We start from the raw sequence: 14,612 nt of genomic DNA on the forward strand, positions 1-14,612 counted from the left end.
ATGATCACCATCGTGCTGCTGTCTGCGTTGGTGGCTGGAGGTAAGCCAGAGGCGCTGCTTTCCCATCCCCTGGTGGACCTGGCGGTGGGACCCCTTCCCTCCCCACTCCCATCCATGCTCAGTCTGGAGTTGTTTGAAAGCCAGAGCAGGAGTGGGCACTCAGCACAGTGGTTAAGTCCCTGCGTGGGATGCCCACGGCCCGTATGGGAGTGACTGGTTTTTAACCCTGGCTGCTCCGCTTCCAATCCAGCTTCCTGCTAATGTGCACCTTGGGAGGCAGTGGTGATGGCTCAAGTGCTCGGGTCCCTGACATTCACGTAAGAGACCTGGGTTGAGTTCCTAGCTCCTGCCTTACTGATTCAGGCATTTGGGGAGGGAACCAGCAGATAGAAGAGGATCTCTGTCTCTCTGACTTCCGAAGTGAAAACACATAAATGGAATAAAAAAAAAAAAGTAAGGAGAGCCAGAATGAAATTCCAAAAACAGAGCAGGACCCTGACCTCTTGGGATCCTTCTAGAACAACAAAAAATTTTTTTTAACAGAGCCTTATTTTTCCTTTAAATTTACTTCGAGGGCTTAAAACTTATCTATGTATTTGAAAGGCAGAGTGACACAGACAGACAGACAGAGAGCTTCATTTGCTGGTTCACTCCCGAAATGAGCACAGTAACTGGAGTTGGGCCCAGCTGTAGCCAGGAGCCAGGAGCTCCATCCAGGACTCCCACATCCATCCTCCACTGCTTCCCAGGTGTGTTAGCAGGGAGCTAGATCAGAAGCAGAGTGGCCAGGACTCGAAGAGGCATCTGACATGGGATGTGGGTGTCCCCAGAGCAGCTTAGCACACGGACCCACAGCAGCCACTGCAGAACAAAAACCCCTGTCTGGGGCTTGGGGATGCAGCGAGAGCGCCGACACTGCTGGGGTCGCCCTTCCTGAACTCACCACCCTCTTCCTCTCCACAGCTCTCAGCTGCGGGCTCACCATTTACGAGCCCCAGCTCTCCAGGGTGGTTGGAGGTGAAAATGCGAAGGCCAACAGCTGGCCCTGGCAGGTGAGTCGCTCCCATGGTCCTGCACTCGCCTCTCCTCACCTCTCCTCCAGGGCAGCTACTTGGTGGGGGCTCATCAGGGCCAACCAGTTGCCAAGAAAATACACTTCTAGGCCTTGGCCAAGCTCAGGGGTTGGGGGAAGAGTGACTTCTCCAGCGTTGGTAAGGAGCAACCCCAATACACAGATTCACAAACCCTGTCTTACTCTGCTAGCCAATCAGATGTTTGCTTACAAACATAATTATCCCATGAACCATTCATCATCACCTATGCAATGGTCCTTTGCTTTAAGGAACCAATCAGTGTTGTTTATGCAAATATCTTTAAGGACAGTAAATCAATGAAACCACTGAAAACTAATTTTCCTTACCATGGAGTAGTCATAGCGTTCTCAAGACTGAAATGCTGGGGAGGGCACGGCACACATATTCCATGGTAATGTTAGGCTTTACAATCACCATAAATAAATACAGCAAACTCTCTCTTCTCTGACAAAACGGGGGCTGGTTTGGTTATAGAGAAATTATTTTAAGTCATACAAACGCATGCTTTAAACATTTTAATTTAGAACACATAAGTAGCTGTATTTTTAATTCTCTTTCTCATATAAACCAGCCTATAATGGATCAAACTGCAAGTCCCCAGGCTCCTGGATCACAGCCTTGGGGGGCTATGGGACTTATATTAAGGCAGGGGATGAGATAAGAAACAAGTGGGTAAATTCATAAGACATCAGGCAATGAAAGACATTATGAAAAGTAAAGCAGGACAAGGGTGTGTGTGTGTGTGCACGTGACGGTGTGTACCTATGTGTGCACACTCTGGTTTTCATGGAAAGCCTCGTGGAGAAAGTCACCTTGAGCATAGACCTATAGGAGAGAGCTACATGAGACTTGGTCAAATAGCCAGGCAGGAAGAAGTGCAAAGGCCCTGAGGCAGGATGGGCTTCACGTGGCTTGTGCAGAGCGGGAGTGGGAGCCCACGTGTTCAGACAGGGAGGGTCATCCGGGGGTCTGAGCCAAGGCAGAATCAGACTGAGATTTTATAAAAGGATCGTTCTGCAGTGTGGCGAGAACGTTGGGGCGAGAGGTGGACCAAGGGGGGAGCTGGGGGATAGACGAGAGTGAGAACCCGTCAGAGCTGAGAGTGGTGGGGCCAGACGTTGAGGTGTGAAGGAGCAGCCCTGTCCCCACGTCCTGGGAGTAGAGCTGACGGGATCTATCCGAGGAGGGATGGGGTGGGGGGAGGTGAGGGTGACGCCAGGGTTTGCTGGTAAATGGAGCTGCCGGTGACTGAGTCGGGAGAGCCCAAAGGAAGAGCAAGTTTGAGAGAGAAATCAGGAACCTGGGCTGTTTGTTTTTGTTTGTTTTATGAAGATTTGTTGATTTATATATTTGCAAGGCACAATGAGAGAAAGAGAGAGAGATCTTCCATCTACTGGTTCACTCCCCAAATGACTGCAACAGCCAGGGCTGGGCCAGGCCCAAGCCAGGAGCCTGGAGCTCCACCTGGGTCTCTCAGGTAGATGCAGGGGCCCAAGTACAGAGGCCATCCCCTGCTGCCTTCCCAGGCGCATTCGCAGGGAGCTGGATCAGAAGTGGAGCAGCTGGGACTCGAACCAGCTCTCTGATACGGCAGCCATCCTAAGCAGCGGCTTAACCCACTATGCCACGACACTCAACCCTGGTGTGGACTTTTTTTTTAAAGTATGTGGATCATTTAATGACACATCCTTAGAAAACTGGCCAAGGGAATTTGATAGCACATTATATACAATTATCAATGTCAAATGATCATTCAATATTTTGGGTAAATGAATTTTTTTTTTTTTTACTTTTGACAGGCAGAGTGGACAGTGAGAGAGAGAGAGACAGAGAGAAAGGTGTTCCTTTGCCGTTGGTTCACCCTCCAATGGCTGCCACAGCCAGTGCACTGCGGCCGGCGCACCGCACTGATCCAAAGGCAGGAGCCAGGAGCTTCTCCTGGTCTCCCATGGGGTGCAGGGCCCAAGGACCTGGGCCATCCTCCACTGCACTCCCTGGCCACAGCAGAGAGCTGGCCTGGAAGAGGGGCAACCGGGACAGAATCCAGCGCCCTGACCGGGACTAGAACCCGGTGTGCCGGCACCGCTAGGCAGAGGATTAGCCTGTTGAGCCACGGCGCCGGCCATGGGTAAATGAATTTTTTACAAGCAAAAGCTGATTTAAAATTCTCTAGAATGTTTCTTCAAGATACTGCCATCTATCCTCCACTCTTGAAGAAACACCTGCTTTCTAGAACTTCTCTGCTACTTTGCTCACCAGCCAGACTACAATGATGTCACTTTGTTAGTACTCACTTTCAGGCTGGGAGCTACTCAGTTAAAGTGCAGGAAAAAGATGTGGCTTATAAATCTTCATTAAGAAAGGCATCTTGCCAAGAAAGAAACTGAATTAGTTACCATAGCTTATACCAGGGATTTTAAATGCTAAGGAGCTGGCGACTGTACTTTGTCATTTCACAGTAACACCTCTCAGAAAGGTGGCAATGGTGCCAGCCACCCTCGCTTCCCCACATTCCACAGACGAAGGTACCACCAGTCTGGCTTTAGCCATGCTAAACTCCAAGGCTATGTCCTAAGGAGGTGGCTTCCCCAAAAGGGAAAAGGCCAACAAATCAAATTGCAGGAAGATGTTCAGAACAGAGGGTTATTTTGGCTTGGTTTGGTTTGGTTTTTTGTAACCTGTTTAAGTTTTTAGTATCTTGTTTATCACGGAATTTTGTGTTCACTTTTATTTTTCAATAGCTTGCATTAAAATAATATGGATCTTGAGTACCAACTTTTTAAAAAATTATTTATGCAAAAGGCAGAGTGACAGAAAGAGGAAGAGACAGAGAGAGATCGTCCATCCACTGGTTCCCTCCCCAGATGGCTGCAATAGTTGGATTTGAGCCAGGCTGAAGCCAGGAGGGAGCTCCATCTGGGTCTCCCACATGGAGGACAGGGACCCAAGTACTTAAGCCATCACCCCCCGCTTTCCGAGTTACATTAGCAGGGAGCTGGATCGGAAGCGGAGCAGCCGGGACTCAAAGGCAGTGGCTGCACCACAACGCTGGCCCCAGTACCAAAGTTTTTGGTGACCCCTTAAGTTTGCACCTGAAGTGAGTTGCCATGCCCTGGTCCTGAGGCACTGCTCCCAGGGACCCTGAAGGGCAGAGAGGCCGCTCTGCCGGCTGCCAGCGCCTGTCTTCTTCCCAGGTCTCCCTGCAGTACAGCTCCGGCGGCAAGTGGTACCACACCTGCGGAGGGTCCCTGGTGGACAAAAGCTGGGTCCTGACAGCTGCCCACTGCATCAGGTAACTGCCTTTTCCCGGGTCACCCAGCCTGCTCCCTGGCCAGTGGCCATATGCAAGAGTGGAGGCCCAAGTGGCCTGAATCACACAGTATATAACAGAGCCTTGCAAATAGCCCCTGGCTGGCTGAAATTCGAGCTTTCATCAATCTATGGCTCCGCCTGTTGATCAATGAATGGGTGAGTACACTGCACGGATTGCGTGGTCTGTGCCAGACCCTGAGGGCAGACATGGAGAAGTCCAGTTCCTGCCTTTGGGGCTACCCCATGTGGCCTCTGGATCTTGGTGACTTCCCCAAGCCATCGCCTGCAGAAAGTGGAGTAAGAATTGAGCGTGGATGAAGTGGAAAGGGCCTGGCACGCAGTACGTGCCCAGTAAGAGTTCACTGTGACACATACACCACGATGAGGGCCCAGGGGCGAGAAGAGCTTCTGCTTCATTGTCCACGGACCCTCGTCCTCCCCCAACCTCTGCCTGTCTCCCATCAGCCCCCGGGGTTTCAGTCTGGTCAATGTCACTCCTCGCAGGGAGCGGCCTCTTCCCCTACCTGCTTTCTAAGCTCCACGAAGGTGATGGGGGAGCTGATGCAGACCTGGGAGTCAGGCACACTGGCTTCCCGTTTGGGATTCTGGGCCAGAATCAGCACTTTTTGGGCCTCAGTTTCCCCCACCCCCACCCCGGAAACTGAGAGGTGGGAGATTCAACTGGAAAAGACCCTGGAAGGCAAATGAGTCCTGGTTTGTCTGCATCCATCTCATTCCCCCCAAAATAATGTAACTCTCACCATAAGCTACAGTTTACAGTCCAGCTATACTTGCTACTAGTTACAGTTACTAGGTTACACAGTTCCGGTTTCATTGTAACTGATTGCCCTGGGGCATAAAAACCCCCAAGCCCCAAGTGGTGGCTCACGCCGAGCATCGTCCAACACCAGGCCTTGGGAGAGGAGGCATTAGGGTGTCCCTGCCCACAGAGGCCCAAGGGAGTTGACCTTCTCCACGCACCCCTCTCTCCCAGCTCCTCCAGGACCTACCGCGTGGTGCTGGGCCGGCACAGCCTCTCCACGCAGGAGTCCGGCTCACTGGCAGTCAGCGTTTCCAAGCTGGTGGTGCACGAGAACTGGAATGCCAACAAGCTCTCCAATGGGTACCTTCTGCCTGTGTGCACTTGGGGCTGGGGGTGGCAGGGGCATAGCCAGGAGACTCAATCCCACCCCCTTCTTTGTTTCTTCTGTAGGGGCGGGGCTGGGGGGCAGGAGTGCTGGGCTCTCACAGGGGGAAGCAGCCCCAAACATGCCTGGAGTGGGGGTGTGACGAGTGATCTGGGTCTCCTGCCAGTTAAGCCCACAGGTGCTCAGTGACCCATTACCCTGGTCCGTGCCAAGCCCTGGGAACTCTGCAGAGCCCACGGCTGTCGGACACTGTAGGACACGGTCTCGGCCCTCTCCCCTCCGCCGGGACTCCCTCCCTCCAAGGCCTTCTATGTCTTCAAAGAAGCTTTGCATCTGGCCTCCGGATGTGCACACAGTTGGTGACAAGGGTCTCGAGCTCTGCCTCTTTGCTAACCCAGGAATGACATCGCCCTGATCAAACTGGCCAGCCCCGTCACCCTGACAAGCAAGATCCAGACTGCCTGCCTGCCGCCTGCCGGCACCATTCTGGCCAACAACTACCCCTGCTACGTCACGGGCTGGGGCAGGCTGCAGAGTAAGTTGGGAGCCAGAGCCCCCAGGCCTGGGAGGGATGGGAGGCGATGTCACCCGTGCCCAGCCAGGGTGCTCTGCCGCCTGGGAGAGGCAGGATAGCAGAGACGATGAGGCTGCCTGGATTCAAAGCCCAGCTCCTCCACCCCACTTAATAGCTGTGTGATCTCAGGCACACTCCTTGGCCTCTTTGTATAACACGGATACAGCAGTGTCTACAATGCAGGGTTTCTGCGAGGATTGAAGGAGATGATGTGTGGGAAGGCAGCACTTAGACCAGCGCCTCGGGTATAGCAGGTGCTGTGTTGCTATGACGCAATAGGGTTATAGGGATCTCATGTCCTCACCTGTGTGGCTCAAAGTCAAGTCCAGAACAGTGTCTGCTCTGTGACCTCAGGCTTCTGGAGCTCCATAAGGGTCCATGGAGCCCTCACCAGCCCCTCCCTGCACACTAAACCTTCCCCCTGAGCCACCTGCACTTGCTACTCAGAGCCTGGTCAAGTGTGAGCCTCCTGTGAGAGAAATCCCGGAGGCCAGCAACCCAGAGACAGTCAGCCACCAGGAGGGAATGGAGCACCTGCTCTTGGAAGATTCTAGAGTCACGTGGATGCGTGACTGCTTTTCAGAATCACATAATCCTGTACGTGAGATAGCTTCCAGAGGTGCACCAAAGGCAGATACATTACTGCTGCCCTTCTGGTTTATCTGCAAGGACAAGAAAGCACAACCACCCAGAAGTGAGGAGCAGCTGGGGAGGCACCGAACGCAAACCCCCATTTGTCTACCCAGGAAGCACTGGGGCAGAACACAAGTCACCTGAGACAGCACAACCCAGGAAGGCGTGCAAATGCGTGGCCTACAGTTCTGGCTCTGTCAATCATGTGTAACACGGGCCAAGCCACACTAGAACCTCAGCTTCTCCATCTGTCCAGTGGTGCAATGTTTGTGCAGATGCCGGCAGAGGAGACGGGGAATGCTTAGGCTGTGCAAAGCACTGCCCAAGTGGGACGCACCAGAGTGATCCCGGGGCGACCACTTAACTTCTGTGGGCTTCAGTGCTAGTTCCATCTGTCAAACAGGAACAAACGTTTATCGTGAGGAAAGCATGTTTTAAAAAACCTAGTGACGTGATGAGAACACGCACCCTTGCCGGTTAGTGGCGGTGCTACTAATGGTAGTAATGGTGGCAGCTCTGCTATACCATGCCACACCATTCCAGAATATTCTTCCCGATGTGGGGACTCCAAACGCCACAGGTTCACTACGTAAGTGACAGAAACCCATGGAAGGAAGGGCCGGAAAGAAGAGGCCTGGGTAGAGCCCAGTAGAGTCCCTTCGTCCCTGTAACACTGCTCCTGTTCTTGTTCAGCCAACGGGGCGACCGCTGACATCCTGCAGCAGGGCCGCCTGCTGGTCGTGGACTACGCCACCTGCTCCAGCTCCAGCTGGTGGGGCAGCTCCGTGAAGACCAACATGATCTGCGCTGGGGGCGACGGCAAAATATCCAGCTGCAATGTGAGTACAGAAGCTCGGTGCCCCTTCCACGAGGAAGCGTGGAGGAGACGGGGTCGGGAAGAAGTTCGAGGAGCTCTGGTGTGCATCCTCCTGCCTCCTGGCGGAAGCATCCAGAAGCAGCCCTGGACATCGCAAAACCCGAGCTCCATCCCTGTGGTCTCCATGTTTCAGGGTTCTCCCTGTAGTGTCCACCACATCACTGCCGGGACCCCGTTACTGTCTTCCCTCGTTGCTCTGCACAAGAGGGAGCTGGGGCAAGCACTCTCAGGGCTAGGGCCTTTCCATGGTGGCTCGCAGCTCATCTGCGGGGTTCATCCCACTAATGCCCACGGTGTCCCATCAAGAGCACTGCCCCAGAACCTTCCTGGAGACAGTGCCTTAACCAAAAGCAACTGCTGTCCGGGGGACACATGGGAAGGAGTGTCTCAGGCCCTGCAGCTCACCCGGTGAACCCGCACTCTCTTCCCATGGATACCTGCACCCAGGACACTGCCTCACCATGGCAGGCAACAGCCGTGTCGCCGAGCGCAGGGCAGCTGAACTCTGGGCCCCTGCCTCGGCCCCTTCGCTTACTGCCCGCACAACCTCGGGCAAGCCAGCACCCCCCGAGTCTCCAGCACCGTGTCCTCAGGGAACGAGGAACCCCAACAACACTCACCTCCCCGGCTGCCGCGGGGACTGAATGGGCAAAGGCACTATAGCGCTTAGCTCGGCTCCGGGCCCCCAGGGAGGACAGCGTGAGCCCTTGCAGGTTTGACGGTGCACACAGATTGTCCTGCCCTGGGCCACGCTGCGCTGGGATCCGAGGTGGACGGATGTGGGTGCTCTGAGAACAAAGCTTCCACCGGTAGCCCCTTTCCCTCACTGCCACTCCCAACCCCGCCCTTCCTCAGGGGGACTCAGGAGGCCCACTCAACTGCCAGGACTCCAGCGGCAAGTGGCAGGTGCATGGCATAGTCAGCTTCGGGTCCTCCCTGGGCTGCAACTACTACCGCAAGCCCTCCGTCTTCACCCGGGTCTCCAACTACAACAGCTGGATCAACTCGGTAAGAAGCACGTGCGCCCCCTGGAGGAGGCTGCAGACCTGGCCAACCCCTGGGGTGCCCTCCCCCCAACCCCCCCCCCCACACACACACACACAGAGACACAGACACAACTTCTGCTAAAGTGGAGTGAAAAGCAAAATGGCAGGGGTGCATCCTTGTCCAATGAGGGTTGACACAAAGGCCACCCCTCGGACCCTGGGAGCATTTGGTAATTGCTTATCTGTGGGTGGGGCCGGAACCCACCAACCGGAGCTAGAAACAGTCATACTTATCTACAAAGCCCAAAGCCAGAGAGCTTGAGCTCCCCTATGCATTTGATATTGGCAACCAGTCTCCCTAAAGCAGGGGTGGGGGTCGTCCGGCCACAGGGACCCCTTGACATGTGTAGGGGCTGGAGCAAGTGAGAGCTGTGGTGTGTGACAAATCCTCCTAAAGTGACACTGGCGTCTCATCTCATGGCTTTAATGTGCAGAGACTGTTCCGATGAATTCCAGTGACACTTCATTAATAGAACCCAAAACACAGCAGGTGGCTCTCCCAAGCTTGTCCATTAAGACTGGCCAGCTCCTTGTCCTTTTGTCTGTCGGCCGGCAGTTCTGTCTCAACAGGTGGTCACAGACACCAGAGATGCCAAAAAAGATTGGTGGGAAAAAAGGAGAAAACCAACAAGAGCAGGGCCACTACTTTTGTTTGTTTTTGTTTTTCGTTGTTCTTGTTTGGTAAACTGGGGGAAGCCACGATTCAACTTTGGTGGAGGGACATCTGAGGGCAGCCATTGAGGGCCCACTGGCATTTCAAAGGAGCATGGCCCGAGACGGACTGGCCGGAGCATGCCCGGGGGCCTGTGCCCAGCCACATCCTAGGCTCCTCTTCCAGCCCCCGCAGCTGCGGGAGTCACCGTGCAGCTGGTCCTGGCCCCACCTTGGGGGCCCAAAGCAGAGCCCGGGAGCAGTCGTCCTCATTTGTTGTCCCAGCGTCAGCTGTCGCCAGCCACAGCCGGGACACAAACAGGACAGAGTGGGCCAGAGCCGAAGGCATGGCCAGATGGCAGAGGGGATCCAGCGGGCAAAGCAGAACGTGCGAGACAGCTGGGCAGAGGCCCCGCGTTCACAGGACTGTAGCCAGGGCAGACACACGTGCCCGGCTATGGGATCCGGGAGCGGGAGCACCAGGCAGCCGGCTGTCCTCCGGGGCCGCCGCCCACGGCAGCTGCAGAGGGGCAAGCGAAAGCTGCACAAGGCACGCCGTGTGCAGCTCGGGGTCACTCGCCCGGGAGCACCTGCCTGGATAACCCGGGCGGGTGCCAACAAAAGGCACAGACAGAGAAGCAACAGGACGAGACAGGTGGCCAAGGGCATTCATCCCTTCAACAAACATCCCTGAGTGACAGCCGCACACGCACCTCCAGCATTCGGCTTCAGTTTTCTTTTCCAGAACGTAGCAGGCACTCTTTGCAGAAATATTAAAAATTCAGGAGCATGCCAAGTGAAAAAGTAAAGGCCCCCTTCATTTCACATCTTCAAGTCCGCTCCCCAGGGTTCATCCTTGCTCACGGGTGCTGTGGGTACATCTGTACGTGGACACACAGTCTTCTGACCCAGAGTAGCAGCGCCAGGGGCTCCTCACTTTCACCCCCAAGTCACTGGACTTGTCTAGGCACACAGCTGTGTTGTGCTGGTGAACAGCTCCGGACTACGCCCCAGTGTGAAGATAGTGAATGAGGCTGCCAGGACGCACCTCCCCGCCCCTGGGGCTGCCACATTAAAATGCTGCTGGAGACCACTCTCAAACAGCCTCTCCAAGCAGCTCCAGCCCCATGCAAATGAGATCTCCAGCCACACTTGTCCACACGTTGGGCACAAAATGTGCAGGAGTGCACAGGCACCCCCATCCGGGAGCCCACACGGGACTCTGCCCAAAGACCCCAGCGGACTGATGAGACGCTGTGGCCGCCTCCCCTCCTCTCTCACACAGTCACGGCTCCTAGACCTGGAGCTACTGCCGCTCTGGCTGCCCGCGAGTCACAGGAGCAGTGGGCAGCCTGGAGGCCACACAGGAAGCGGCCAAGCATGGCTCTGTCCCCAGATTAACTGCATTGTTTTCTTGTGTGTGTCCTGCAGGTGATCGCAAAGAACTAACCAGGCAACTGCCAGTCACAAAGCAAGAGGCGGCTCCACGACTGTCAGACTTGGGAAACAATAAAACAGCTACGAAAATCACATCTGGGTGCGAGCCTTATTAACAAACCGTCCTAACATCCGGGGCCTTGGGAACAAGAAATAGGCCAGGGTCAGGGCAGCCGAGAGGAGCTCAGAGACAGCACTAGCATCGCACTGATGCCCAGCGCAGCCACACGGCAGCCCGGGGACCCCTTCAGCCAGGGCGGCAGGTGGGCGGCCCTGGCTGGTGCTCAGAAGACCCTGAACCCCGGCCAGGTCTCTCCACAGGATGTCTGTGTTCCCTGGGACAAGAGACTCAAGCCCCTGCAGCAGGACACAGCCCCCACCCGGGTCTCACTCCTGGGCTGGGAGGGGCTCAGAGGAATTAAGACAGAGAGAAGTTGGAAAACTGCAAGTCTGCTATATGAGGAAGAACCAAGAGAGCAAAACGAGGCGGGAAATGGGCAAAAAGAGTCCACACTCCCCTCACATTCACGTTTTTAGGAATTAATCACACAATACAGGCGACGTGAGCTATTTTCAAAACGTCACTTAGAATTCACAGATCCCAACTCTTCGGGCTCCGTTGCCCTAAGAAAGACGCTGGCTCGTTTGTAGCAAAAATCCCTCCGGGTCAGTGGTTCCCACGTGGGGGCGGTTTTGTCCGCCAGGCACATGTGGCAGGGTCTGCAGATGTCTGTCGGCACGACTCAGGGACAGGAGCTCCTGCACCCAGCGGGTAGAGGCCGGGGGTGGCCCCGAGCAGCTTACGGTGCACAGCACAAACCCCCAGCATGAAGGATCGTCCTGCCCCAGACATCAGTAGCCTGCAGATCCGGAAACCCCGCTCAGACAGAACCTGGAGGTCACAGTCACGTTCACCAGCCCAGGCCCAGCCCCGGGGGAGGAGCCCGGTGGTGTCCGCAGCGTTCCTCCGGGCTCGTCCTCCACCGCCTGGCACCTGTCTCCAACCCGGGAGCTGCTACAAGGCTGTCCGCAGCGGGCCCCCAAAGCCTCGCGCTGCAGGGAGGTCCAGGCCTGGCGCAGGAAGGTTTTGGGGTGAAACACAAGGCAGGGTGAGGGGCCCTGGCCCCGCTAAGTTTTAAAGAAAAGCTTTTTCCGGAGGAAATTAAAACAGCCAGGGATCTGTTTGTAAATCCCTCGCTCGGAAACAGCATTCGCGACCTGCGGGAGACAAACCAGGGGGCAGTGAGTTCAGTTCTCCTGGCGGCAAGAACGTCAAAGACGGGCGGGGGCAGGGTGGCGGTATAAAGAACATGTGCTCAATTACACATTCAAAAAACTCAAAATTTGGGGCCAGCCTGCGATGCCACTATCCCATATGAGCACTGGTTCAAGTCCCAGCTGCTCCCCGCTAACGTGCCTGGGAAAGCAGTAGAAGATGGCCCAACTCCTTGGGCCCCTGCACCCACGTAGGAGACCTGGAAGAGGCTCCTGGCTCCTGGCTTCGGATCGGCACAGTTCCTGGCTGTTGCAGCCATTCAAGGGGAATGAATGAGGGATGGAAGACCTCTCTCTCTCTCTCTCTCTCCCTCTCTCCCTTTCTCTGTGTAACTCTGCCTTTCAAATAAATAAATAAACCTTTTAAAAAAAAAAAACACTTCAATTCCAAAAACACTAAATACAAATCAGACTGAAAAGTTTGCACCCAAAAAAAGATGACGAGATTCAGGACCAGCAGTGGCACATACCACGTGGCCCTGGGTGCCTCCTTCCCTGGCCCTGCAGGAACCCCGGCCACCTCTGAGGGTCACGTGCCCAGGACTGGGGCACCTGCCCCCAGGGCTGTGTGAGGAGGCGCCCATGCTTGCCTGGGGTTCTTGCCTCGACTGTGCTCAGCAAGGCTCAGGGTCAGACCCTCCTTCCGGAGCAAGTAGTGTCCCAGGCCCCCGGACCCCCCTCATAGCACCAGTGACCTGAGCAGAGCTGCGGGGGGACCCACGTGAAGGTGGCAAAGGCAGCAGTGAGGCTCTGGGGCCCACGGAGGAAGCAGCCGCTCTGAGTGGGGCTTCCACGCAGCAGGGCTGGGCCTGCCAGGCCACCCTTACCGGCCTGTCTCTCGCTGAAGCCCCCTGAGAAGGGGGTGTACCCAGCGGGGGTCCTTCATGCTTGAGGGTCAAGTAGAAGAATACACAGTGGGGTGGGCTGCAAGGACAGGCCCACCCTCCTCCATCCATCACCCCTGGATGCCATGCTCTGGCCACTGAGCCTCCCACCCTCAGAGGACACAGAGGAAGGTGGCCCTTTAAGAAAAGGAAATATGTCACCCCTAGCAGTCCCATCGTTGTTAAGAAGCAAAAGCCCCTGCAGCTCTCACAAAAGCCAAAGCATCCCCCCCAACCCCCCAGCCTGAGCCCAGAGCCCGCCTCTCCCAGCCTGGGGAGGCAGTGCCGCCCCCCCTCTCCCCGGTGGAGGAAGGCAGTGCTCACCCGGAGCAACAGGGACTGCAGGTCTTCAGTGGGAGCCCACTGCCCCAGGATGTGGTCCAGGGTCTCCACATACCACGAGCCACTCTTGGGATCCCTCCAGGAGACGAAACCTTTGAAGGGGAAAGTGGGCACTCCATGGGAGAGCAGGCCCTGTCCGGACATGCGGGCCAGCACCCCCACACTCGGACCCACGCGTGCGCCTGGCAGGAGCCCACATCCCTGCAGCTTTGGCCTCTCTGACCTTGCTTCACCCTCACCACCACCTGATCCGGCTGAGACGCTAGTTTCCCCAGCAAGGAAACCAAGGCTCCCGGCAGTGACTCACCCAAGAGATAAGAACAGAAAGGAAGGGGGCATTTGGCCCGGCGGCTAAGATGCCACTTAGGGTGCCTGCGTCCCCCATCAACACCGGCCACTCCTGACTCCAATTCCTGCCAACGCAGACGCTGAAGGCAGCGGTGACGATGGCTCAAGTAATTGGGTCGCTGCTACCCACATGGGAGATCTGGATCGCATTCCCGGCTCCTGCTTCAGCCTGCCCAGCCCAGGCCGTTCAGGGAGTGAACCAGCAGACGGGATCTGTCTCCCAGCGCTGTGGTGTAGTGGGCTAAGCCTCCGCCTGTGGCACCTGCATCCATATGGGCGCCGGTTTGTGTCCCAGCTCCTCCATTTCCAACCCAGCTCTCTGCTTGGGCCCCTGAACCCATATGGGAGACCTGGAAGAAGCTCCTGGCTTCTGATCAGCCAGCTCCAGTCATTACAGCCATCTGGAGAGTGAACCAGCAGACGGAAGACCTCTCTCTCTGTCTCTCCCTCTCTCTCTGCAACTCTGCCTCTCAAATAAATAAAGAAATCTTGAAAAGAGAAAGGAAGGGAGGGAGGGAGGGAGGGAGGGGACCGCCACCTGTCACACCACCTGCCTCCCAGGCCTCACGCTCAGCGGTGGTCCAGTCACCTGTGTAAGCTCCAGGACAACCTCTTTGGTACAGTTATCATTCCCGTTCTAAAGAGAAGGCTGAGGCAAAGCCGGGAGGAGAGTGTGGCAAATGAGGCAAACCCAAGGGCGTGTGCCTGCGGAAACTGCGTCGCAGGTGCCTCCCCCCTCCCCTCCTATCCTTCCCACTTCCTCTCTCCCCCTCCTTCCTCCTCTCCCTCCCCTCCTCACCCCTTTCCCCCTCCCCTCATCACCTCCTTCTCCCTCCCCTCCTACCCCCCTCTCCCCTTTCCCCTCTCTACCCCTACCCCTCCTGCCCCCTCACCTCCTCCCCTCCCGGCCCTCTCCTCCTTCCCCTCTTCCCCCATTCTCCTCCCTCCCCCGCCCCTTTCCCCCAGCAGAGGCTCAGAGAGGTGAAGGGAT

At 56.1% G+C, this 14,612-nt stretch overlaps 2 protein-coding genes across 2 annotated transcripts in view; one reads left to right on the plus strand and one right to left on the minus strand.

Annotated features, from left to right (window-relative positions):
* On the plus strand, nt 1-10,784 carry LOC133759447 (chymotrypsin-like elastase family member 2A). The gene is made up of 8 exons (XM_062190469.1): nt 1-40; nt 964-1,052; nt 4,289-4,386; nt 5,401-5,529; nt 5,953-6,089; nt 7,455-7,600; nt 8,494-8,646; nt 10,767-10,784. Exons 1-8 carry the CDS (start codon nt 1-3, stop codon nt 10,782-10,784), a joined length of 810 nt encoding a protein of 269 aa, XP_062046453.1.
* The window catches only part of CASP9 (caspase 9), a 24,077-nt gene continuing 18,564 nt past the window's right edge, over nt 9,100-14,612 (minus strand). Inside the window, exons 8-9 of the mRNA XM_062190468.1 lie at nt 13,256-13,365; nt 9,100-11,990 (exon numbers count right to left, since the gene is read on the minus strand). Of these exons, the coding sequence (XP_062046452.1) occupies nt 11,901-11,990; nt 13,256-13,365 (200 nt within the window). The 3' untranslated portion in view covers nt 9,100-11,900. The remainder of the gene's footprint in view (nt 11,991-13,255; nt 13,366-14,612) is intronic.

The sequence above is a fragment of the Lepus europaeus genome, chromosome 5, assembly GCF_033115175.1.
Source record: "Lepus europaeus isolate LE1 chromosome 5, mLepTim1.pri, whole genome shotgun sequence".
In the NCBI taxonomy this organism is placed as follows: Eukaryota; Metazoa; Chordata; class Mammalia; order Lagomorpha; family Leporidae; genus Lepus; species Lepus europaeus.